Source organism: Marmota flaviventris, chromosome 14, assembly GCF_047511675.1.
Source record: "Marmota flaviventris isolate mMarFla1 chromosome 14, mMarFla1.hap1, whole genome shotgun sequence".
In the NCBI taxonomy this organism is placed as follows: domain Eukaryota; kingdom Metazoa; phylum Chordata; class Mammalia; order Rodentia; family Sciuridae; genus Marmota; species Marmota flaviventris.
The window spans coordinates 39361908-39389216 of NC_092511.1; the positions used below are offsets into that span (position 1 = coordinate 39361908).

The 27309-nt window shown below is 39.2% G+C and overlaps 1 protein-coding gene across 1 annotated transcript in view; it reads right to left on the reverse strand.

Annotated features, from left to right (window-relative positions):
- Positions 1-26228, reverse strand: part of Fshr (follicle stimulating hormone receptor) — a 166781-nt gene extending 140553 nt beyond the window's left edge. The window contains exon 1 of the mRNA XM_027934325.3: positions 26074-26228. Within this exon, the coding sequence (XP_027790126.2) occupies positions 26074-26228 (155 nt within the window). The remainder of the gene's footprint in view (positions 1-26073) is intronic.
- Between the last annotated feature and the right edge of the window lie 1081 nt (positions 26229-27309).

The following is a 27309-nucleotide window of genomic DNA, read 5'->3' on the forward strand; positions in this document are numbered from 1 at the left end:
GTGACACATCTCCAGGAATTTTCAGTGTAACTCAAGAGCGAGGTGAAGTCTGACATTACTGGGGAGTGGGGCAAGAAGCCATGAACTTTGTAATATACTGTTATTTCAGAGTGATTTGTTGTTACTATGGCTGCTACAGTATATGGATTGGTAACATTCCAGAAGGAAATAACACATAGTTTGGCCAAACATTGAGACAAGAAGCATAGCTTGGTTTGTTTAGGTTTGTTTTTTTGCTTTATAAAAAATTTCCAATCATCTTTTCTTCTTTAGAAACTTCCGTGCTGGAAGACAAAATTATTCCCTTAATTTCCCTTTCAAACTCATTGATTAAATTTACTTCACCCCCTGCACACCCCTTACTTTCAAACTCATCGATTAAATTTACTTCACCACCTGTTTCTTTTCTTTTCCTTTTTGTGCAATGACACTTTTTTAAAAAAATCACTGGTTGGTTTTGTTTTGTTTGACCAAATCTGTTAGCACTGAATTACCTTACAGGAGTCTTGTGCAAATATTATATAAACATTTATAATAGATTGCCCCTAAAATACCAAATAGCATTTATCATCCTAGGACTTGCTCCCTTTGCAGTTATGATTTTTAAGAGGAAATTCTCAGTCTGAAAGAAGGAGACAGAAGTATTAAAATGGAGCAAGGATCCCAGCAGGGTTGTGTCCCATTGCACACCGAGCTATATAAGCCTGCATGTGGCACAACCTGAACCTCAGTCTCCCCATTAGACTAGAGCTAATGACAGTCTCTGTCATAGGACACTATGTCATAGGACACTATATCACTGTGTCATAGGACACTATGAGGGTTACATGAGAGATGTGATCATAGAATGTGGCAGTGGCAGGTATCTAGGGAGGTTCAATGATGACTCTTAAATGAGCAAGGGAAGGGTTATAGTCCTGTGCTCTAGGTTCAGGTTTTAACCTCCTAAATCAGGATGGAAGTAAACTTCATTATAAATCAAAATTGAGGGGAAATATATTATGTTCCCCTGTGGATGATATAAATGAATTTTGGTTTCTGTCCATAGACAGGATGGTCTTTTAAGCTGAAACTTCAAAAGTCATGGGAGAAACCAACACTTCAAATTGTATGGATCCGGTGATGTAACATTATGTTTTTGAAATGCCGAGAATTTGTTGGTTTTAATTGCACTCCGCCGCAACATTCTAGTCATCTCCAGAATCAAGAGATCCTGTGCTATTGTTGAAATAGGATAGGCTTGTAGCCTGACACACTTTCTGGCATCAAATCCTGCCTTGGTGACATTATCAGTTATATTTTGGAGATAATTTAAGACTTTTCTGAGCCTCCCTCCTTCTGTACAAAAGAACTGCAGTGCCCACCACCAGCCCCTACCTGCCTTACAGTTTCTTTGAAAGAGCCTATCAGAGTTGCTGGCCTGTAGCAGATGCCAAGTACATTCTGGTTTCCTTTACATTTACATATATATATAATTTTTTTTTGGTGGTGCTGGGGATTGAACCCAGGGCCTTGTACATGCAAGGCAAGCACTCTACCACCTGAGCTATATCCCCAGACCTCCATTTCCATATTTTAAATTCTAAACCATCATTAAGGCAGACTAATCAGGTATTAGTATTTGAAGGTGCAATGCATTGTGACATACTAAGAGGACACTTGGGAATTTGGGTTTTTCTTCACAGTGTCATAAATGACCAGGAAACAGAAGTTCCTTTGAGACTTTCAGGCAGTGAGAGATAATGCACCAAATCATTCTGTGTTAGGTAGTCATCCTTTGAAGGAAGAATTGGTAAACCTGGGGCATAGTTTTGGGGACATATGATCAGTGGAATGCTTGTGTGTCGGGAAACAAGATGCTGCTATTTACTAAGCAACTTCTATTTTCCATTCACTGCCAAGTGACTTCTGTGAATTAGTTTTGGTTTTCACAGCAACCATGGATTCAGAGTCTGTTTCATCATTTATGAAGTGTACACTTCTGGACAAATCATTTAACCTCTCTCACCTTCAGTGTTCTCCTCAGTATAGAATAATAACCTCTTCCTTATGCATTGTGAAAACCAAATGAGATAATGTGCTTTATCAACTGTAAAGTACACAGTAAATGGTACCTATTGTTATGAAAGAAAATAACTCACAGGCACAGAAATATGACCACTTTTGATATTTCTAAAAGCACCTAGCACCATGCATTTCTATAGGAAAAGTAGTGTAGAAAGGGGCTAATTCATTTATTGGGCATCTACTATATTTCAATGTTTTGTGGGGTCTTTCACTATTGACAGTGTATGAGTGGCAGATTCTATAAAACTGTATACCTTCCTGTTCATGTTGTCATCTTTAATGCCACAGTACATAAGAAAAAAAAGAAACTTGAGAGAGATACTTGCATAGCAATCTTAACCCCAGCATTGGAGTCTGTTTTAGGAAGGCCTGCAATACTACATCAAAGTCCCCCCAATTTTTTTCTTATGAAAAAAAATGTTCATAAGGTAATATCTATTCTCTGCCTCATCCCTTTATGATGAAGACAAAAATAAACACCCTTTCACTTGATCATGATGTTTTTCCATTTATTTATTTATTTGAGAAAATTCTCCTCCAAAGCACTTCAATCAAATCTCCTTTTGTATTTCCCCTCCCCAATGTCTACTCAGCCAGGCGACACGCATGCCACCGCAAATTGCTCATATCTGAAGAATCAGAACACTTGCTGTAGCTTATTTTCTTTTATCCACTTTTTGGTGCTTTCAAAATCCTAGTACTGATGGCATGAGAGGTGAATTTTTTCTTTCTCAGCTTCGGGATAAAATATGCTTTGCCTAAAGCATGCTCTGAGCATTTTCCTTTGTACCTTCAAGATGGAAAGAAAGAGTGGAAACAGACCAACAGACCCACCTGAGCACGTTTCTGGTTTATAGGGAATGAGCTAGTGACTCACTGATTTTGCTGACAGAACTGTCACCTTCCTGATGCACAGGCGGGAGACAGCTCTGGCTGTTTCTAGGAAGGAGTCCACAGGGTTACCACAAACTTGCAAAGCAGGGAGTCAGCGTTTGTGGGCACAACAGTGGGGGCCTGCTTTGACTTATTTCTTGTTCTCAACTCTCATTTCCCCAAATCTGATCACTTCTTTCTTGGAAATATACCTTGGATCCAACTTACTTCTCTATTTCTTGTTTTATTCTGGTCCAGAGACTTGTTTACCTCCTGATCAAATAACTACAAAGTCTTCTATTCTGTCTCCATTTCACAAATATTTCCCTTTTCAAATTTATTTTGGACACCTACCTTCAAGAGAACGCTCTGAAAACATGACTTTCCATTCCAGTTCCACCACTTTCTATGGCTTCCCATTATTGATTATATAGAATTTATAATCTTCTGTTTTACTTTTAAGTAAAGAGGGCTCAAATCTGCTAAAAATTAAGTTCCAGTCTTGGGTTTCATTCTTGGCCTTGCCAAATCTTGGCTCCGTGTCTTTCGGAAGGTCATCTCCCCTCTCTGGATCTTCACTTCTACATTTATAAAATGAAGGTTGTCATAGACACATTGGGCTCTATGTGCCTAGTTCACAATGATCCTCTTTTCACAAAATCATAACATCCACCTCTCCTCACTTCCCTATCTCCTTCTCTCCTTCCTTCATTTTCTCTATGTTTCAATTTGAGTTTTAAAAAATTCTGGGAATCATAGAAGTTAATGGCTCACTTGAGTCATATAGTCTGTTTTCCCACATTATGTCCATCATCTCTGATTTAAAAGGAATCAAGTCCCCTCCAGCAAGATTCAGATACCAGAGACCTCCATCCAGAGTTGATTTCTAGGGCAGGGTGTAGGAGGGAGAGAAGGGAACCAGCAGAGACACTGGAACTGTACCAAAGAAAGCCAAGAAGAAGGACACAGAGTGCTGATGATAAAATGAACAGATCCGGCAGGTATTAGGGAAGGGAGGGTCCTCCCCGTACCCTTGCTAGATGTTCTGGGGTACATGGCTTTTAGTGTAACATTCTAAGGGCAAAAGATGAGCAAAAGTTTAGTGGGAGTAGCATCAGAAATCAAGGGTGTCATTAAATACCCAGATAATAACTGTGGCCTAAGGAATAATTTTTGAAGACTTAAAGCTCTTTCTTCCCTAGGGTTTAGTCTAGCTCATGGTTTTTATCCTGCTAACCCCGTGTGTCTCCTGGATTCTTTCTAATCCTGGTAAATAGCAACTCCATTTTTCTACTCATTCCGGTTTATAACCCTATAGCCATCTTTGACACTCTTTTCCCCTCATACCCCACATGCAATTTGTCAGCAATCTTGTTTTCTATACCTTCCAAATGTACCCAGAAACTGACCTCTTCTTGTCACTTCCACTGTTGTCACCTTCATGTGATCCATCATCTCCTCTTCAACGGATTATTTTAATAGTCTCCTAAATGGTCTTCCTGGATCTGTCATGACTTTCTTCCTCTATTTTTAATAATAGTTCTTTTAAAGCATAAATCGAATTACATCCTTTCAATGATTTCTCATCTCACCTTGAAGAAAATCTAGTGTCCTATTAGGGGCGACAAGCCCTTCATTACACTCAACCTCTTACTCTCCGACTTATCTTACACTGCACCCTCTTCATGTATGTTTCCCTCATAGGATTCTTTGCTTTTTCTTGCACATGCAGATGTGTTTCTACCCAGGATTTTTGCTATTGTGAATTCTTCTCCCAGAACAATCTTCTCCCATATGTCCCATGATTTATTCCTTCACTGTATTTAGGTCTTTACTGAGTTGCTTCTTTCTCTGCTAGCCTCCCTGACCAGCAAAATCTACCATGTCTCACAATCCTTAATTTCTTCTTTGTCTTTTTTTTTAGAAGAATATATCACCACATACCACATTATATATCTGATCCATTTTCCCCCATTCATTATCAGTCATCACCTGTAGGATGTAAGCTCCATGAGAGCTTATCATCTCCTCCTGTAATCTGTCTTGTTTTCTGCTGTGTCTCCAGCATATAGAACAATATCTGGCAGATAATAGGAAATTGATAATTACTTATTGAATGAATGAATTAGTTGGTTCCAAGCAATATTTGCTTTCTTCTTTCCTTAGAATATAACTCTGAATTACTTAAAGGCCTTTGCTGCCTCAAATTTGGCTTTAAACATTGGACTTAGATAAAGAAATCCAGGAATGATCCTACACTTCCATTTGAAGTGAACCTCACTCCCTCCCCAGTCTTGACACTGGATGAGTGATGCAGATGGAATGTCAGTTGCTCACAGACCTACAGACTAGAAAACTGTGGATGGCTGATGAGCTCAGTTAACCTCTGCTCTTTGTCCTCTCTGAGCAGTATCTAGAAAGCAAGCTGTCAATGAAAATACACTGGATCCTCTGGCTTGGTTCTGCTGCCTCTTATTCGTAATAAGCTAGAAGAAAGGCATCAGAATGAGAAGCAGGATTTTCCACTATCCATGGGGTATCCTAGAATCACAAATAACAGAGCTATAAAGGGCCTCTTAAAGTGGTGAGCTGGGAAAAACATTGAACTAGCCAGGAAACAAGTTCTAATATTAAATGGTTGAATGATCTCAGACATTGCTTATTCCTAGGACTCAAGTTTTCCCTCTGTTTAGGGGGATGGAAGGGACTTTGGAGAATCATTGAGTTCAATTCCATCATCTTTTTTTTTTTCTTGCAGAGTTCTAGTTTATCACCTTTCTTTCTTTCTTTTAATTGCTTTTATTTTTTAAATACATGACAGTGGAATGCATTACAATTCTTACTACACATATAGAACACAATTTTTCATCTCTGTTTGTATATAAAGTATGTTCACACGAATTCGTGTCTTCATACATGTACTTTGGATAATGATGTCCATCACATTCCACCATCATTGCTAAACCCCTTCCCCCTCTCTTCTCCCACCCCTCTGCCCTATCTAGAGTTTGTTTATTTCTCCCATGCTCCCTCTCCCTACCCCAATTCCATCATTTTATAGAATAACAAACTGAGGCCCAGAGATGATTTTCCTAGATTGTATGATGATGTACTGTGAGTGCCACAAACACACCCAGGTCTTTTCACTCACATTCTTGGCTCATTCCACCAAGTTGCTTGACCTTCTTGCCCTAGGACATTCTACTTGAGACAGGATGATCTCCTCTAAGTGTTGGGCTAGGTGAAGGTATTCTGCCATCATTTATGGGAGCACCAAACCTGGAGGTGGGTGGGCCTCTGAGTGTACAAGGCAGGAAATTAGCCCTGTGTCATAACTCTTGGTCGTTCTGGAGATGAGGATACAGATGTGTCCAGCACTGAGAAGCAGCTCTGAGCCCAAGGCAATAATTGACTATTTTAACATTAAAGGGTTATGTTTTGAAATGAAAGAATAAATATAAATATGAGATGATGTATCATTTTTTTAAAGTTTTTACCTTATGGTATTCCCGTAAATATAAATTAGACCCTCAACACAACTTCTAAGGCTCTGTATAATGTAATCTGAAAGCATCTACTGAGGCTGAATTTGAGGAAACTGAGAGATCTATAATCTGGATATTTTAAAATAGTACTTCAGGAGATTGGAGTAGTTTATAATTTTAAGTTCTCAAAAGGGGAAATATGCCTTTCTTCTGTTTCTCCATTTTCTTAAATGTTGTTATTTTTCTTCATTATAAATTCTTATTTAAGCCATATCATCAACTCTTTTCCTTAGCTGTCCATGATGTCTGAAAATGGTAAAGAAATACATCTTGGGGTCTTGCTTCCTGTGTCCAAATCCTAGATGTACCACTTGGGTTACTTAATTGCTTCATGCCTCTGTTTCTGTTGGCATGAAGCAGTTAAGCAAATGGGTCGTTATGAGGAATCAATGAGATGAGGCAAGTGACATTGGAGCTCTGCCTGACATACAGTGTGTACCCAATGTGCCTGAGCCCAATAGGCACATATTGTCATGTCTAGAGTCCCAGCTGTGCTCCCGTTTTGCTATCTGTCCTTGAGTAAGTCACTTAATTTCAGTTTTCCTCAATAGCCAGGAAGCCTTGACTCCCTGATTATTCCAGCCTTGATTATCTGGTGAATGGAACACCTTGGCCTTCTTTCTGGCTTCTTGACCACCACCTGTCAGTTCACAGATGCTCTATTCAATGTAATTCAATTCAGTTCAACTCATCAATTTAGTGCCCATTATTAATTATAATTATGGAAAAAGTATCTCCTGAGGTCTAAGACACGCATAACACCCGGCAGATCTGAGACAAATAGAAACGAGGCATGGGGATCCCGGTTTCTGAGGTTCTTACATATTTGAATGCTTTCTATAACTGTACCTCCTTTCTTAGTGGAGAGAAAATAAGAAAGATTGTCCTCTTAGGGGCTTAAAGGACTTTTTCTTTAAACAATCTTGAGAAAAACAAAAACGTCTAGCCAGTTGCTGAGAAATGTGCTTGTGATAACAAAGTGGTTCTAATTATTCCCTCCTTGAGGGGGAAGTTCCTAAAAGCTGGCAAGCCGTCCCCCTGAGGCTGCAGCAGACACACTACTCAACTTTGGTTGAAAACAAGAGGGTGGCTGTTATGGGGTTCAAACAGCAGCAAAATAAACAAAGCTCCAATTATGATTCGAGGGAGGTAGATGGGCTTTTCTATTTAGTCAAAAGGAATTGATTTCCCCTGGAGTGTCACTTACACATAATGATTATTGGAAAGGAGACAACTTAAGGAGAGCAATGCAAAAATGAAATGAGGTGGGCTGCAGATCAGTAGCTGATCTTGACTGCTTTCCCTGAAGGCAGAGTTAGAAAAATACAATAAAAGGGGAGGCAGGATATTTGCAACATTTTATTGATATTCATTTTTTATACTCATTTTTTCATTCATTATTTTTTCTTTGTTTAAAGAAAGAGGTGAACTGAAGACCAACAAACAAAATGGTAAATTTCAAGTTAACTTTGGGGGAAGTTATCTATATTTAATTGGGGCCTATTTATTTCTATGTGTAAAAGACTAAATTAACCCCATGTTCAGTTAAGTTTCTCCGAAGGAATTCTTTATTTTGGAAATCATGTTGCTTCAGATTCAAAGATTTTCTAGGTGTATTGTGATCTCAGTCTATCCCTTCTGAAGGCAGTTAAGATAAATGAATGAAAAATCTCTTCTATGCTAAAATATTTCTAGTGACTTAAGTCATTTATTTTTCTCAATTGCAAACTAAGGCAGGATCTGATTTGTTCTATATTTAGTCACAGACATTTTTTAAAGCCATTCATTGCACTTCACCAAGTTTCTCTCAAGCTCACCTTAGTTATTTTTATTCAAACCTTCACAAACCTTTAAGAGAACACCTTTGTTTCCTACTGGATAATCTTAAATTAAAGACCTGGAATAGAAATGCTTCAACTTTCTCCCTTTAACCCATGTGCTATACTTGGTGCATTTCTAGAAATGAAGTTGACAATTCAGAAGTAATGCTTTCTCATTCAGAAGTAAAAGTTATTTCTTTGATTTCCTGCTATTAGAATAGCTCTCTAGGTGTTCTTTCTGCCTATTGCACAATTGTCTCACAACCATATATTTAAATCCCTTTATACCCAGCACATGTCTCATCTTTTTCAAGGAAGTGCTATACTATATTTATTCTACCATAGGTTCCTCTCCCTTCAAAGGACTTCTCCAGGACTCAAATATTGCTCCTCTCATCCTATCCTAATGTTATCACATGATACATTAGAAAGTCTTGTTCTCTTTTTCTATGTTTGTGCAAATGTGTGCCTACTCTCTTTAGCTGCATTAATAGAGTCTATGTCAATGGTGATGAATACCTGTAACCTCAGCTACTCAGGAGGCTGAGGCAGGAGGATTGCAAGTGTGAGGCCAGCTTCAGCAACTTAGTGAGACTCTCAAAATAAAACAAAAAGGACTAGGGATATAGATTAGTGGCAAAGCACCCTGGGTTCAATCCTCAGTACTGGTCAGAGGGTGTGTGTAGACAGAGGGTATGTGTGTCAGGGCTTGCTCTTATATCCTAGAGAATTGCTGTGCACACTGAAAGTGTTCAATAAAGATGTGTTGCCTGTAGTTATGGGTTTTGGATGATGTATGGCTTTTGTTTAGAGTCTCGGTGATTTGCTGTTGAAGATGCTGAACTCGGGATTTTGATATAACTTTTGACTTGTTTTCCATTTGGTACAACTGTACACTCTTTGTTGCTGAAATTACTTCAACTGAATGGTCAGGACTGTAAATACCCAGGGAGAAGTTCATTTTGTCTCTATTCTGCTCAGGAGAAAATAAATCTGTTCTTTTCCTTTGTTCTAACAAACTGAAGCAACCCTGGAAAACATCCTTTCAGTCGTAATTCCCTTTCCACGTGCTTTGCTCACCATGTCACAGTGTTTAAGAAACTGCAGTGCCTGCCAAGAAGAGCAGTCAGTGCTCTTATTTTGTAGGTGATAGTGTCATTACCATTCACTAGACCAATATTTAGGACGTGTGTACTGAATTATTTAAAATGAATAACGCACAGGGAAAACATTAAAATAAAAAATGGGATGAATAACTTCATTGTGATAACATTTATTTCTTCCTGGCTTGCCCAACTGTTTTTCTTTTTCTTTTTCTTTCTTTTCTTTTCTTTTTTTTTTTTTTTGGTGATGTTCAAGGACACACCAAGAACTTCAGAGATGATCATTCTGGGTGCCTGACTACTCTGCTGTTTTCGGCCACAGCCCACTCTGCCTCTGCTTTTCTTGGTCAAGAACATGGTGGTGGGATCGACTTCCAGCATGACAGTGTGAAGAGACCTACTGTTGGGCTCCATAGTGAAACTGATGAAAATCATAAAAACAAACATAAAACCTATTCAGAGCTTCTGGAAATGGCTCCCCAAAGCAAAGAGTTTTCCAGAATTTAGAAAAACGCAGTAAAAACCATAAGGGTCTGTCTATTTGAACCAAGACCATTGCCTCATCCTCCTCTCTGACCTCAAATAAGTGGAGACCCAAGTCCAGACTGCTGTCCTGTTGTCAAGAACTCAGGGTTTTCTCTCTCCCAGCTCCCAAGAGGGCCAGCACATTGGCATTTCTCATCATCCCCCTAATCCTGTTGGGGAGGCTAAGTTTTGGACAAGTGTGGTTAAGAGGTGGTGACTCACTTTCTTTTCATCTTGAGTGTGGCCTACTGAAAATACTGGGGCCCTGAGAGCTCTTGCCCCCATTCATGGTACAGGTGCTCCAGGCCCCGAGAATCAAACCAAAAGGATCTTGGGCCCCGATCCCTGTTCACTGAGCACTCAGCTACTGGAGTGGTGGTATCAGAGAGAAGCCTCTTACTGAACTCATCCCCCAGATTCAGAGCCCTGGTTCAGAGAGTTTGCCTCAAGGGAGAAGCAGGCTATAAAATAGATAGTGGTACTGGTCCTTTAAATTTTTTTTTTCCCCAATGCAGCTGACTTCCCGCACATAACATTTTAAAGCCAGTAGAACACAGTGAAGTTTAGCCTAGGAGCACTCTCAGGTACAGTGAAGGTTGTGGTGAGAGGCACTTGGGAGATTCATAGAGCTAATGGAACTCTAGTGCAGGCCAGTTTGTAGGATGTGACTGGGAAAACAAGAGAGCTAGCAGGAGCCATTGTTGGGTCTGAATAAATATCAAACTCTTGACTTTTAAAATGGTCTCTTTGATGGAGCAACAATCTGATTGGATTATTTTATAGAGGAATTTATCTCAAAGAATTATTGAAAGAATAGCACAATATGCCTACAAATACTGAAGTTTGACAGTGTGGATGAACCTTGAAAATATTATGCTAGGTGAAAGAAGTATGTAATAAAGACCTCATATTGTGTGATTCCACTCATGAAAGTCCAGACTAGAGGAATCTACAGAGACAGAAAGTAGATTAGTGCTTGCTTAGGGTTGAGTAGAATGTGGGCAGGTTGAGGGGTGATAGTTAATTTGTATGTTTTCCTTTTGGACTGCCAAGAATGTTTTAAAATTGACCATGGTGATGCTCATACCTATCTTTGAATACAAAACCATTGAAATGTACACTTTAAATGGGTAAATTGTTTGGTGTATGAATTATGTCTCAATTATTTTTGTTTTTCAAAAAACAAGCTACAGTAAAAACAAGTCAGTAGTGGAGTTCTCGTGCTCGTAATGTCCAGAAAGTGTTTTTGTCTTTTCTTTTTTCAACCTGGGGATCGAACCACCCAGGGCTTCACACATGCAAGGCACATGCTTTACCACTGAGCTACAACCCAGCTCATACCTCAGAAGCTTGGAAATTGCAGGCTTAAAGTTCTTGACTTTGGAAACAGAGGATAGGCAATGCCTTTAGTGAACCATATGACCTTAGACAAGTCATTTCATCTCACTAGTCTTCATTTTTCATTTCTAAAACAAGGGGAGGGAAGTAATATATACTGTCTCAAGTTCATCTAGCAAAATTTCTCTGATTTGAAGAACAAGGAAGGTTTGCAGAGGAGACTTGGCCTATCTAGGATTTTAAAAAGGGATTTTTGTGTCTATGACCTATTTCTCAATGTACATACTACCTTTATTTGTTAACACTTTAGTTCCTTTGGGTACTTATAAAGTCCCATTTGCCAAAATATGTTCTTAGTTAATCAGTCACCATATCCATTTCTTGAAGTGTGTTTTATAAAACATGGATTAGACAAAGTTGGACAGCCTCTGAGAGTCTAGAACTGGGGCTATACCATGCAGCATTTTCCAAATTCCTGATTTCACCATGGAATTATGTTTTTATGTAAGGTCTTACGTAAATAGGGCTGTGAGGAATGCACATTTTTAAAAGCCAGAGCATAGGGCTAGCTGTTAAAAACTTGGGATCCAATCTCACCAGTAAGATTTATATTTCAATTTCAGAGATTTAGAAATTAGAGAAATCTTTAAGGTTCTGAAGATAGATTTATTAACGATGGTATTGTGACAAGTAGTAGAAGAGATATTTTCAGGCAACTGAGCCACCTTGGTGCCTCTCATATGGTATTATATAGCAAGCTGTGGTCTTGTTAGAACAGCCTTGGCCGAAATGTTAAATAACAACCAAAGTGAGAAAATAGGGGTACAATTCTCCAAATCTAGAAATATGTTTTAGAAAAGAGACTGTAAAATCATGTTATATCAATATAAACTTTTTTTCCAGAACTCTATGGAGTTCTTGAAACATCATCATCAAGGTTCATTTCATTCAATGAGGACCATTTAGGGAGTATGTACATGACTTCTGGGTCTCCATCAAGCCCTCTATTTCACACAGCGTTCCTTCTGCTAAGCCTCTGCACCTGCAGAAGATCAGCTACTCAACCTGCCGAGTGTTAGCTATTTCTGGGGGGCTATCTTCATAGAAAAGGTGTGAAAGGCAACAGAGAGTTGGAGCCAGCCTGTCAACTGCCTCCTTCACAGGCATATAGATGCTCAAACAGCTCCTTAACATTAAATGATTTCAGATTATTTTTTATTTTACCAATGGAAGCATGCATTGATATTTACTTTTTCATCTTCATCCTACTTATTCATGACCCCCTGAATCACTCTTTATCTGTATTATTGTCTCCTCCTTATTGGCTGGTTACGAAGTACCTAACCTGGCTGGGTGCAGCAGAGGGTGCAGTCCTAACCCTCACTTTGTTAGATCTGAGGGGCAGGATAATATGTAAATTTTGTATTATAAATGACTCCAGCCTCACACATATATAAATCCTCAAATGAAAAATTTAGACTAGTTCAGAGGAGAGGGAGATCCTCTGTTCTTTCTTCATGGTAAGCACAAAAAGGTACATTTTTAAATCAGCTCTTTCAGGAATGTAAATTTAAATTGTGAAACCAAGAAGTTGGTGACTTTGGGCTATTCTTCTTTGATTTCATTTTTTTCTTACTTCCAAAATTGGAACAGTGAAAGCTGTAGTACAAAACTATTTTGTAAGACACTGAAAGGGCATATAGCATAGTGGCACAGTAGGACTAGGTGTATATATATATGTGTCATATATATAATACATAATACATAATATATAATATATAATATATATGTAAGGTTTTATGTAAATAGGGCTGTGAGGAATATATAATATGTGTATCATATATATATATACATATATATATATATATCACTCAATTTTCCATTTTAAATATTTACTTGAGAGGGCTTTTCATTTATTCATTCAATGCACATACGTACATGTTGAACATGTACTTTGTACCAGAAACATTGCAACATAGTGGAATTCTTACCATCACACAACTTTAATTCTAGTTTATAGTGGCTGGGGGTGGGGAAAAGAAGATATCAAAAAAATAACATTCAAGTTGCAGTAAATTTATGAAAGTAATAAGAGCATTACATGCTAAAATAATGGATGATGGAATTATAATACATTGGACAAGAAAGGCCCCTCTGTTGGGGCAGCATTTGGTGGAGACTGGAAAGATGAGAAGCCATGTAAAAAAGGAGAGAGAAAAACATTCTGGACAGAAAAAAAAAAAACAAGTAAAAACACCTCAGGTAGAAAGAAATTGGTGTACTGGAAGAGTAGTAAGGGGTCCAGGTGGGTCCAGGGTGGCTAGAGAACAGTGGTGATAGGTAAGCACGACAGCATGAGCATTATGGAAAGCAAGCAAAAGCCAGACCAGGGGATGATTTGTTGTCATGGAAAAGCACATATGCTTTCCATATGTGAGAAGAATTTGGTCTATTTTGCTCTCTGTTAATTCTCCAGTACCCAGAACACTGCCTCTCATGGTAGGTGATCAAAAAACATGGGTTGAATAATTTTTATTCTAAATGAAATTTTAAGTAATTGTATGCCATAGTGTTTTGGAAAGACACTCTTGCTGTCACATGGGGGGATGGGCTGTAGATTCAAGTGAAACCAAAATATGGAAAGTGATGGGAGCTATTGCAGTCGCCCAGATAAGATTGTGGTCTGAGCTAAGGTGGTTGTAGGGACAATATGGAGAAATGCAGATTTTAGAACTGTATTTTGGTGGGCTAAATCCTCAGAATCTGGTCATGGATTGATTTGAGGGTGAGGATTTGATGACATATGCATTTATACAGATAGCAAAGACTAGGAGAAAAGTGTCTATAGGGCTTGGGAAAGGAACATTTCGTGCATTATTTTTGTGTTGTTATTGTTGATTGTGAGAGGACAGTTAGGGATTCAAGTGAAGATGTCAAATTTTGAGTTGGATATTCCATGTCAAAGGCTCCATGGAGTGGAAAGCCATGCCATATACATTATGAATGTAGGTTATATTTTAAAACATGGGACTGGATGGGATCATCTTACACAGTCCAGATACATGAGAGAGGAGGGTCCAGGGTGAAGCCAGGCCCTGCAACACTCAGAGGCTGGCTAGCAGTACAGAACTCAGAAGAGGAGATCAGCGTTTGGGATGAGACGTAGGGCAAAATGTAGCGTGGTGTCGCAGAAGTCTGAAGTCAAAAGGAAAAAACAGAGCAGGTGGATGGTCAGCTACATGGTGTATTCCTGAGAATGTGTAATACGTGAAGAGAGAAGAGACCACAGCATTTGTCATATGAATTGAGGGTATTCCTCTGCTATCCAAACTTTTATGTTTTTATTTGAAAAATAATTTAAGCAAAGTATAAAACATACTGAAAATAAAGAGGTTTATTGACACTTGTGACAAGAAGAATTTTCATTGGAACCCATAGAGACAGAGCCTGATTGAGTGGGTTGAATAACAAATGGGGATTCTGGGTAGGGAGGGCATATTAAATATAAAACTATTTTTTTTCCTCCTGAAACCACACTGAGACAATAGTAAGGGACTTTTTTTAAAGGCATAAAACCACAAGGAAACAAGAATAAGATTAACAAAATATTAGGATCATGCAGGAGATGGATGAATGTGGATTTGAAACTAGCACTGCCAACATTGCCTGGAAACTGGTTAGCAACGTAAACTCTGAGGACCCTCCTGAAGTTTATTGATTCAGAACATGTATTTTCACATTCTAGTCCTCTCATTTGCATGCACATTGGAGATTTGAGAAGGGCTAATTTGACAGACTCAAGAAGATCTAATCCTAAAGCAATGTGATTTGTACTACACCATCCTTAATATAACTCAGGAATTGGAGCCACTGGGTACCTGTATAAGTGGGGCAGGAGGTGGAAAGAAGGTGAGATGGATAATATTAAAGAGCATTGGTGCAAAATTTAAGATGCAGCCAGATTTCCCACTCAGAACAGTTAGGTAAGAGGTCTTACCCACCTCAGCAAAACACTAAAGATGTATTCTTTAGAGACAGTAAAATAGAGTTCCTGGGCTTCAGGGTTCCAGGCACCACTTGTAAGTGCTGGGTATTGAGACCATACCCCCCACCCCAGCCCTCTTCCCAGCTACTAGAAATGTCAGAATGTTGGCAGGGAGGGCTTCACCCTCTAGGTAGGAGTTGGGAAGCATCTTCTCTAGGGAATTTGACCAGCCTGAGTCAAGACCTGAAGATTGTGATGCAGAAATTCCTGACTTAATGACCCAGCTGGTTCTTTTGCTGAGGTCCTTGTAGCTTCTGTTGCTGTTGTTGCTTGTCTACTTTCTCCAGGATCTTCCCTGAGAGATCTGCTTCTAAGAGCTGCTTTGTTGTTTTCCTATCTGGCTACCAGAACTGTTTGTTCTCTTTCCACTTGTCTCTAGTATTTGTTTGGGGGAATTAGATGCCTTTCCAAGACTGTGCGTTCTTATTGAAGGGGTTCAGCAGATTTTCACAATCAGAGGCATGATAAGCAATTTTGCTGCTGTACATAGTATCCCCAGTGACCTCTTTGCTTCTTCATAATTCTTCTATTTTCTTTTGTTGCTTTTCCAGTTTGTTTTCTATCTTAAAACTGTCATGTGTTTTTCCCCAATACCTGTACTTAGAGAAATGCTGCAGTGCTTGCCCACAAACAAATTCTGATTAAATGAAGATTTCTTCCATTTCTGTACTAATCAGAAATCAATCTTGGTGGTCAAATGACAGTGACAATGGTTTGGGGCTGAGTGCTGACACCTGATCAGGCTGTGATCTGTTGATGGATAGTGATCATTCTACATTTAATTTGCTTTTGTATTCTAAAGCTAACATAACTTTCCAAATAGTTTGAAATTTAGAGGAAAGGGAAGTAATCTATAAGTTCAACAGAATTCAATAATTCCCTATTAGTGTCCCCCAAATGCCAAAGCAGGTGTGTCATTTTCAGAAGCCTAAGGGCTTTGTTAAGGCAAACTCTATGTAATTACCAGTTTCAAAGACTATACCCCACTGCTCTGGGGGGAAGCTGGCATACAGGGCCTATTGACAGGCAAACTCTTACCCATAATATCATTCAGGAACACAAGTGGCTTTAGGAAAAATTATGAAGTTGGAAAAGCAATAGAGTAACTTAAATTTCCCCCTTTGGTGTATTTTCTCCGACTTCTCTATCAGTCCCTTTCATCCAAACTCAAAGGATCCAGTCTCTTGGATTTTCACAGTTTGAAAACTTCTAGACAAACTTAAATATTTGGATATCTGCCAGTTAAACTCTATCATTTATTTACTGGTGTTCATTTGTCATTCTATTTTATTTCAAGGTTTGTAAAGCCGGTATTTGGGAAGTAGCCCTGCCCAGCTCCTGAAATCAACACTAGAGGAGGCAGAGGTACAGGTCTGGATGGGACAGGCTGATGCCTGCCTTCTCATCAGCTTTCTTCCGGGATCAGACATACAGCTACCCTCTCATTGGCTTTCCCTGGGCATCCGTTTCTTTTAGCTCTCACAGTCTGTGATTCACATCACACAAAGCAACATGCAATTAATTGTCAAATTAGTGGTTTTGACAATGACTATTCTGGGTTCCAATGGAGATTTTGATTATTGTGGGTAAGAGTGAGGGAAAACATTATCGTTATTACTTTGTTTGATGTTCTTTTTTAGCAACTTCATAAGAGCAGGGACCTTGCTTCTTCTATTGATTGTTTTCTCCCAAGTGCCTAGTATAGTGTATTGCACATATATAATCAATACGTATTTGCTGTTGAAAGAAAACTTCATGAAAAATGAGCCTCTCTACTGTGGTCTCAAAGGTGAATAATACTGGAGTAGGAGAATATATTCAGTTTGGAGAAAATAGGACAGACTCAAGTTGAGAATATAAAGATGTACCTGGGAGCCACGGAAAAGAAAGTAGTTTGTAGAATAAAGGGCCGAGAGCATGGGAGATGAGAGAGGAGACACAAGAGTTTATCGGATTCTGAAATATGAAGGGTATCAATGCCAAATGTATGACTTTAGCTTTTTGTCCTGAATATGGTCATTGGAGTTCAGAGTAGGGCAGAGCTCAGGACAGGAATCTGGGAGGGGAGAAGACAGAAGGCTCAAAGAGCAATTGAGAGGTTAGAAAAGCACAGTAGAGGTAACACTCTTTTCTAGGGATGTGATCCTATATCCTGAACCAAATTTTCATGAACTATTATAAATTTAAACTAGAGCCACTCATGAAAATCTAGTACTCAAGGCTATGACTCATCCATCTCAGAGATCTCTGTCTCTCATGCCCTTCTTATTCCAAGAGAATACTAGAGGAGGTGCAGTATTCAGTGTGACCTGTCAGCCTTTGTTTATTTAAGTACAAAATAATTGTTGGAGCTGGGATTCCTCATACATTCTTTTTTTTAAAAATCCCTACCAAACTGAAAGTAACAGGAGGGCTGTTTGTACGTGGGTTTCCATGTTGCTTTTCAAAATAGCAGAACTGTCCATTAAACCAAAGGCAAACATCCTCACCTCCTAAGTCCCACAGCTGTAATCACAGCATTGTAGCATTCAAAAGCTGCTGGAATCTGAGGCCTAGGAAAAGCCTATTGGTTTGGAGAAAGTTGGTATTATGGGCCAGGCTATGGGCAATAACCAAACAGACTCCATTTTACCCTGAGACTCCACGTCATGTGAGAAAAACTTCTCCCATGAGAAAACTCTGCCTTTGCCAACCTGATCCTGCTTAGCACACCCTGCTTAGAAACGCAAATGTTTCTGTTCTTCTTATGCAGTGTAAAATTGTTCTCTTTTTGGTTCTCATTTTTTCTTGGACAATGTACTCTGTCAGAAAATGATCGTCTAGATATTAGTGACCATTATATAACTTGTACTCAACTAGGATCATTTTGACCCACTTCCCCTTCTGCTTATGATTTTAGATCTCATGATGTTTGTTTGTGGTTTTGAATCACAGCAACAGCCACTTATGATTAGTGTGCTTTTGGACTATAAAGGTGTACTCTAACCCCTAAAGAGGTGGTTGGAGGGTGTAGACTTTCAGACTGCCCTTTGGTCTGCAAGTTGGTGAATCCGGACTGCTAGCTGGTGAATAAATGTGCCATCTCCCCTTTTAAGATCAACTTGGTGATTTATTGCAATCTCAGCATAACATTTATACCTGAAGATGTTTGTGAAGTCAAAGCTTTTTAGAATTGAAGTCAACAAAGAATCACTTTGCCTCAATCTTTCAACCATCATCTCATAAGTTTTCTCTCTGATATCCTTGGCTAGTTGACCTTTATGCTTTGTTGAAACTTAAACTTTTGGGATCCCTATTTTGCAGGGGTTTTCACTGAGCTAGGCATTAGGGAGATGTTGTGTCTTTTCCTCTATTTCTAACACAGGATTCTGTGATGGTTCTGGGTTGGTTCTTGCTGAAAGAGGTATAGGAGAAGACATGAAAGAAAGTAGATTCAAATCACTCATAGACTAAAAGTATAATTGAGTTCAAATCCATGACAAGGGTTTGGTTGCTTTTTGAAATAGTTTTTTTTTTGTTTGCAAGCCCTCATGAAGATTTTCAGATCAGCTGGCATATTCCATATGAACGACCAAAGTAATGGCATGCTCAGGTCAGAGATATGAAACACACTGTGAGATACTTCAGGGAGAGGTCAGATTAAGAACCAACATCCAAATCTCATTATAATCAGATCCTAGGCAATTAAAAATAATTACTCTTTTTCCTAGCTGACCTTGTGGGATATATAAGCTAGATCTAGTCTAAATAAAGCTAAATTGGAGAGTCTACATCTAACAGCTTTAAAAAAAAAGCATAGTCCAATCAACCACAGTAACTAGATAACCCAATTAGTGGCTTTGGAGAAGGATAATCAAAAGTTAAATGGTTTTCCCATTTTCTGCCATGATGTCCTGCTTCTGAAGCTCAAGTTTCTTTAGTAGAAGACTCGGATGAGGAAGGACAGCAAGCATCTTTAGGTAAACAAGGAGATTTTATCATTACCAAGTGAGTGCACTTCTGTACTTTCAAACCCCTACTTTTCAATTGCTGATAATGACTCTGTAAATTATAGCTCTTAGCCAATTCTCAGGGTAGAGTTCATCTTCTACTTTAAAAGATTCTTTCCTTACAATGTAATTGCCACTTTTTCAAGGTACTGCATTTCTATAGCAATTTCTTTCGTCATTTTTTTTTTCTGATTCCTCTGTGGGGAATAGAAACCTCTCTTTCCCCTAGCCCAATTAAATTCTAAATGTTGGACATAGGCATATCATTTCTCACTAAAGTAGAGGATTTTGCATTAAGAAAAGGGATTATGTATTCATTAGCATGAATGCAGTGCTATTTGTTTCTTTCAAAGAAGTATCTAGACATGGAGATGGGAGTGTGTGGACTTGGATTCCTAGGGCAATCTGAACAGTGGAGTTTTTGGTTTTGATAACCAGAGAGAATGTCCACAATTAAAATACATCTAGGGAATATAGAAAACCATTCAGGTGCGCTCTGATCCTAATTGGCAAAATTATTTTTCTTTGAACATTTTTGCCTGGTTTAAATTGATTTGTTTAAGCAGTTTCATTCATTTTTTTTCTTGCTAAGTAGAGAGAAGCAGATACTATTATTTAAGTCAAAAGAACTGAGTGACGTGCCTAGAGTATGGAATATTCAACTTTTAACCTAGGAGACTTGTTTCTGTCTTTCCGAATGTATTAATAAATTCTGGAATAACACCGGCATTTTCTTAAAACAAACACATAAAAAAGCAAGGGAAACAAGAAAACTATCAAATCCTATAGTAGTTCACCACAGGAGAGAACAATAACCATCTTTTATAGAAATCTTTTCTTCAATACTGAGAGCAGAGCAAATAAACAGATGTAATTCCCCCTGATTTATTAAATCATTTGTTCTACACGTAATTGAGAGCCTGGAACATACATTGCATTGAACCAGGCACAATAAGCAGTACAAAGGAAATTTTCACTGCAGTTGAAGAAATAAGACACACATGAAAAATTAAATGCAAAGCAAGATTAAGTGTGAAATGCACTGCAGCAGGGTTCAGATGATTGCAAGATTAAGTAAAGACAGGCTGATAAGGGATGACATAATGAAAGAGACAAAATTTGAGTGAGATTGTAACTAGCATGCATGGCAAGAGGCAAAGAAGAAACTTAGGATAGCACAAGCAAGAAGCGTACCATAGAGATACAGGGAGATGAAATGCACACACAGTGCTTAGAAAGTCCACATCAGCCTGTGGAGTAGGTTCCTCCTGAGAATGGTGAGAGGTAAGTCATAAAGGTGAGCTATTGAGCTAATGAATGATTTCGAACTAGGGCATCATAACATGGTGGTAGTGGTGTTTTATAGAGGAAATGGAATGATGGCGTGCAGGTTGGTTTGGAAAAGAGGGTTTGGTAGGAAGGAGATAAATTAGAAAGTAATTAGATGGTCTAAGCCCAAGCAAAGACAATGGCAATGAAAAGAGAGAACTCTTGCTATCAGCAGTATGATAGGATTTTGTGAAATGATTAGACATGTGATTGGAAAAGTTTGAAACTTACATGACATTAACAAGTAACAGCTAGTTTCCTAATGGCTGTAGTCAATACTTTAGAATCATCTTCTTTATGAGAATACAGCACATTCTTTAACAGCTGCTTCTCAGGCACAAAGCAATGAAAACCCACTTATGGGTCCATCTCTAGATATTATTGAGAACTGAATGGGGAGTCAAGAGGTCTGGTTGTGGTTCAGACTTTATGAAGGATTCTCTCTGAGGTTGGATATACCAGTCTTTTAATCTTTCCCAAAGTATGTTCTGTGACATATTATCCCCAAAGATGTTCTTAGGAACAACATTCCATAATTAAACCTGTTTGCAAACATCAAAAGCTCTTTCACTTGGAGATCACACAATTTACTGGCTCCCCCTTTTGCACAGAACACTGATACATTGCTCAGAACTAAGGGCCTACAAAGGACAGACTATAAACTAGACACACTATTGAGCTCCTAAATAAATAATAATCTTGGGTCATGGAGTATGGAGAATGATCTAAACCAAGACAACACCACAAGGATAGGAGGCAGAGAAAGAAAATAAAAAGGGAAAAAGATTATTAGATAATTCAAAGTGCTCATCAAATGAGATTGCAGAGAGGTGTGGGAATGTGCTGTGGGAATGTGCTGCAGCCTACAATACAATCCCTGTGCAGATCTCCCTAAGCCAGGAATGACCACCAGTGGACCCTTCTCTTCTTTGGTGTTATGGTCATCTGACCCTGCTGAATAAAAAGATGGTTGTAAACATGCAATTGCCTTGACTTAAATTTTCAGATTTAGAATGGGTGTTTACATCTCTGTAGGAATTCTAACTCTAGAAAGAATAAGGCAAGATTAAAAGGACCTTTCTAGATTCACTGACTGCCTCCAGATGAAGCAGTTTTGGCAACAATTCAGAAATCAAAATTCTTTTGACAATGGTCTGAATGAAGCTGTTCCCTGGGTTCTTGGCAAATATTGACAACCTTAAGAAATATATATATATATATATATATATATATATATATATATATATATATATTTAACTCAGAAAGTAATCGCATGGAGGTTAAGAGCTCCAGCCAACTGGGAAGAAAAGATTATTCTTAAATAAGAGGAAGATTGCAAACTTTCTCAGAATTATAAAAAAATCTTTATATCAATTTTCCAAAGCAGTTTCATACCTCTTGACTGATTTGCTCCTCATGAAAGCCCTGTGTGGTAAGTAGCTTTTGCCTAGTTTTTTGCAGGTAAGAACACTGCCATAATCACTATCAACAGCATGAAAGACTTTGTGCAAAGTGTTTTACCTACATTGTCTAATTTAGTCCCCATAGCAATTCTGTGAGTTAGGCACACAATGTAATTTCCATTATACAGCCAAGAGCCCAGAAGACAGAGCCAAGACTTAATGGCAGAGCCTCAGTTTAAACTCAAGTATATCAGATTCTAGATGCTGTTCTCTACTATCTCCGACTCATCAGATCCAGTTAAAGGATGACCTGGAAATATTGCCTCTGAGTGGCCCAACTCCTGACCTACTCACCCAGTGTATTGCTCTCTCCGTCTGCGTGTCATCTCAGATCCATTCTCTCAGGTATAGCCTAAACCAGAAGTGGGTGACATACAGCCTGTGGGCCAAATCTGACTTGCTTTACAATTTTTTTTTTATGGCCCATCAGCTAAAAATCTTTTCCATTTTTTTACATGGTGCAAAAACTCAAAGGAATAAATTTTTGTGATGGGAAAATTAAAACCAAGTTTCAGTGTCCCTGAGGTAAGTTTTGCTGGACCACTCTATGCTCATTCATTTATCTGTTATCTATGGCTCCTCCATGCTGCCATGATAGAGTAGTTGTAAAAGAGATTCTATGTCCTAGACAGCTGACTTTTGGTCCAAATTCCCAGGACACCACACTAGAAGAACCCAAGTCATGCATAGGAAATATAAATACAGATTCAAATCCAGTTCCCTGTTCTGCTATCCAGGAGCTTCAGGGTTGACTCTGCCCACGTTATTCAACTTTTCTGTGCTTTGGCTTCCTTCATTTGAGAAACAGAGCTGTCTGTAATGCCATATTTGCAGTACTACCGTGAACATTTCATGAAGCAGCATGTACAAAGTATACAGAAAGTTGTAGGTGTCATTTGGTAAATGGAATCCACCTTGGTTGGTGATGCCTCTGCATTCTTACCAGTAGGTGCAGATTGTAGGGTATTAGAAATCTTTGGTGATAACTGGCAGATATATGAAATGAAATGAAACTGCTATGAAGTATACAGAATGATAGGATAACAATATATGTGGTAAAACATAGGAGTTGTTTTCCTAGTGGGCCCTCAGTTATAATAAAGCTTTTTCATGTTGGTGCATTAAGCACATGCAATCAATGAAACCCAGATATTCCATCTACCTGCACCCTGACTTGATCATCATAAAAGCCAAGACCGAAACGTGGAAGACTGCAAGGTGAATTAGAAATATTTCTAATTGAACAGCACTTTCAGCTCTCTTCTGCCAACATTCCAGATAACCCTGATCCAATCCTTTCAAGGAGGAAAAATAAAGTAATTTTTCTTTCATAGTAACAGGATGTTGAGTTCTAGTTCACTCAGCATTTAATCTACTCTTTAGTGATTAATACAATAAAAAAACCTCTCAAATAATTTCCCTATTTTTTTCCTTTTTAAAAAATATTTGTTGATTGACCTTTATGTATTGACCTTTATGCTGAGACTCGAACCCAGTGCCTCATGCATGCCAGGCAAGTGCGCTATCCCTGAGCCCTGCCCTTTCCCTATTTTTTTTCTAATAGTCAATGCAACATTTTCTCTACTTTCCCTCAATATACCTTACCAAGAAGACTGCCAAGCCAAAGTCTAGGTTTGTCCAACTCAGGCCCTACTGAGCATGCAGACGAAACAATCTTCTAAAGATTAGGCACCTGGGAGACCTTTAGTACTGGGAGCTCTCAACCATACTCATTCCTCAGGTGGGAAAAATGCCAACAACTGGCAAGTACTTTCTTATTCCTTCCTCATTTTATGCAGCTTTGTCTTCTATTGTACTGATGTAACACCTGACCCAGAGCCAGGTGTAAGGAGCATGAAATATGTATCTGGTGCTCTTTCCAACACTCTCCCACAATCTCTGTCTATAAAATTTAAATGCCTTATGCTTTCTTTCCTCAGCTAAAAAAATGCTTTTGGACAGATATGTATTTTGGTTATTTGTGCCTTAGTATAATGTAAAAAGAACACACTCCTGCTCCTTCTACACGCATTCATGCACACACACTGGGGATTTGGGGTGTGGGAATGGATTTTTCCTTTCTTTCCCTTCCTCCCCCTTTCCCTCCTTCCCTTCCTTCCTCCGGCCCATCCTTCCTTCCCTCCCTTTTCCACCTATGTTTCTGTGAAGAATGAAACAAAATTAAAAAAAAAAATACTCTCTTCTGGCGAAGAGATTTCAGATAGGCAACAGACTGCTGTGGAAGGGAGTTTTAGGGGGTAGAGGAGCTCTCTTTGCAGCTGCCTCTGAATAGGAACCCAAGACTGGAGGACACCAAGGGGAACCTGGCAGGCCGACTCTCACGTTATAACCATTTGTCCCTGAGTAAAAATCTGAAATGTGGCACCAACATGTGGAGTGGCATTATGGCAATTGGTGAACTGAAAAGATGACTACCTTCTACAATGAAATTTGGAGGTGGCTGTTTGCTTTAGCAAGTGGACGGCACCACTTGACCCAAAGGGAAACACTGGAAGAAATAGGGAAGGTCCAGGAGAGATGGGAATTGTGGGTAGGGAAGGAGGAGAATCTATATCTTTTAGTGTTCAAAACAATCCCAACTAGCAATGTATTAAAATTAGTTTAGAAGAGAGGAAGCTGTGGTTCAGAAGGGGTTAAGACATTGTTCAGAGTCACTTAGGAGCAAGTGACTTCTTTTAGGAGACCAGGTGCCTTGGTCTTCTCTTGTGTTTAGAATGACCCAATAAGCCAGACTGTCTTTGTGTGTAGGTTTGCTCTTCAGCATGATCAGAAATAACTGTCTCATCTGAGGCGGTGGAGCCAAAACAGAGCCGTCCAGTTATTTTTCCTGTCTCTGCAGCTTCCTCTGGATAGGAACCAAAGATTGGAGGGTGTCGAGGGGAAAGGGGCAGGCAGACAACCATGTTGTAACCATTTGTCCCTGAGTGAAAGATCTCACCAACATGTGGAGGGTCATTATGGCAATTGGTGAACTGAAAAGATGACTACATTTTGCAATAAAATAAATGTCATCTATAGCTCTAGGGGACAAAAGGTGAAACACACCTCCATCCAAAGTAGTGGCTGCTGTTTAAAATCCTTGGGATAGAAACACTGAGGATGCAGAGGGGTAGTAATTTGATCATCAGACGCCCTGCCTGGTGGTGGGCTTATGTAATCAGGCACAGGTCCTGGGGGAAAGAACTGCTTGTGAGTTGAAGGGCTGATTTCCAGATTAGGTTCTGCCTCAACTCACTGTGAGAGTATGGACAGCAGATTCCTAATTTCCAAGACTAAGAGGTAGAAGAAGAGGATGTCTCAGTTGGTGCCAGGCTCTAGGAGACTGATCTACTTACTTCCTGTTAAAATGGTTTTATAAAGATTGAAAGTGGGCATCCTGTGTTTCTCCCTCCCTTTCTCCTTCCTTCCTTGCTTCTTTCCTTTTCTTCTTTATGCCTTTTACCCTCTTCTCTCTCTCTCCCATTTTTCCTCAGGAAGCAAAATCTCAATGCAGGAATTATCTGCTGGTGCCTTCAAAGACAGAGACTCTAACATTCATGAATTCATTGTCCTCAGGAGAGACACATTGTTTACTCAGATTACATCAGCCATCTTTCTGCCTCCAATTCTCGGTCTCCTAAGTTTTTTAACGTGGCTTCTGGTTTTGCTTTTCTGGCTCCACTAAAGGGAACATGGAACCTTCGAGTAAATGTGTGGAGAAAAGACTAAAACCCCTTCCCTTTGCCTTGGGATTTAGGTTTCTACACCGCCCTTCCCTGACGAATGCTGGAACAAACTCTCACCTAAGCTCCTCGGAGAGCCACAGGCAGGAGTTTTGGGCTGGGGGAGTTTGTTTTATTCAAGCCTTTGGTCAAAGCAGAAATATTTCAGCCCAATCGATATCGCCTCATGTGAAAATAATAATAGTACTCCACACACAAATGCCCGTGGTGCGGCTATTCCCGCTGATACTCACAGTTCAACTGCATTCCGGGGGAGGTCAGAGGGAATCTCTGTCACCTTGCTGTCTTGGCAGAGGAAAACTTTGTTAGAGCAGTGACAGAGCCGATGATAACATCCGGAGCCCAAGCTCAGGAATGCCAGCAAAGAGACCAGGAGGAGCAAGGCCATACTTATTTATCCATCCACCTGTTTTCTTCCTGCATTGGCAACAAGAAACTGCCTCCGATTTCAGGGAATCCACAGAGTGTCCTTCTGAGAAGAGATCTGCTTTGAGAACTTGTGAGGTCATGTGACCCACCAAGGGATGCTTTTTTTTTTTTTTTTTGGTCACATCCAGTTGAGTAAAATTCCTCTGTCCCAGTAGTGATTTCTAAGGCAACATAAGCTATACCTTTATCCTTCGAGATTGGGTTTCTTATAGCCTGACCCAAGGAAGGCAGTAAATAGAACCTTGATGCCTATCTAGAACAAGTTCCTGTTATTTCACTGCAAAAGTGTCCCTGCTGCTCACTATTCTCTTCTAACAAAGTGACATGATCAACTTTCTCTCCAAAAGACGCAACCATAAAAATGACACATCACTAAGAGGGGTACTGATGTGAAGACGGATGGGTCTTATTTCAGTCTTCAGCATCAGCTTCTTCCTCTGGCTCATCTAATGTAAAATTAGACCATCTGGATTGAAGTCATGGATCCTCTTTCTCACTGTAATTAATGACATTACTCAGACATAAATGGGAGGGTTAGCAAACCTCTGTAGTTATCTACAGAGATAACTGTCCCATCCGAGTGATCTAAGGTCTGAGCTGTTACTGGTGGGAATTTTGTAAATACCAACATGCTCCACTCCTTCCTGCATGTCCTTTCTGAATTCTCTCATTTCTAGGTTCTGAAGATTGCCCTTGACTTTTAGCAGTTGGCATAAATGAACTTATTAAATCTGTACTTTTAGCTTTAAGATATTTCCTGTAGGTGACAGCTTGACGCTTTATTTGGCATTAGTAATCTCCTTGATGGTGAGGGATATAAGGACTATTTGGCAGTGCTTTTAGTAAAGTGGTTTTCTACTTTCAACTCCAGAATCTATGAAGATTAAAAGACACGAAAGTCTCTAAAATCATGCCTTCAGCTTATTACCTGCTAAAATTAGTTTTAACACCATCTTTAGATAATTAGTTGCACAAAATTGAGTCTCATGAAAATGCTAAAAATATATATCTATCCCCCACTTCAGTCTCCCTGAATGGAT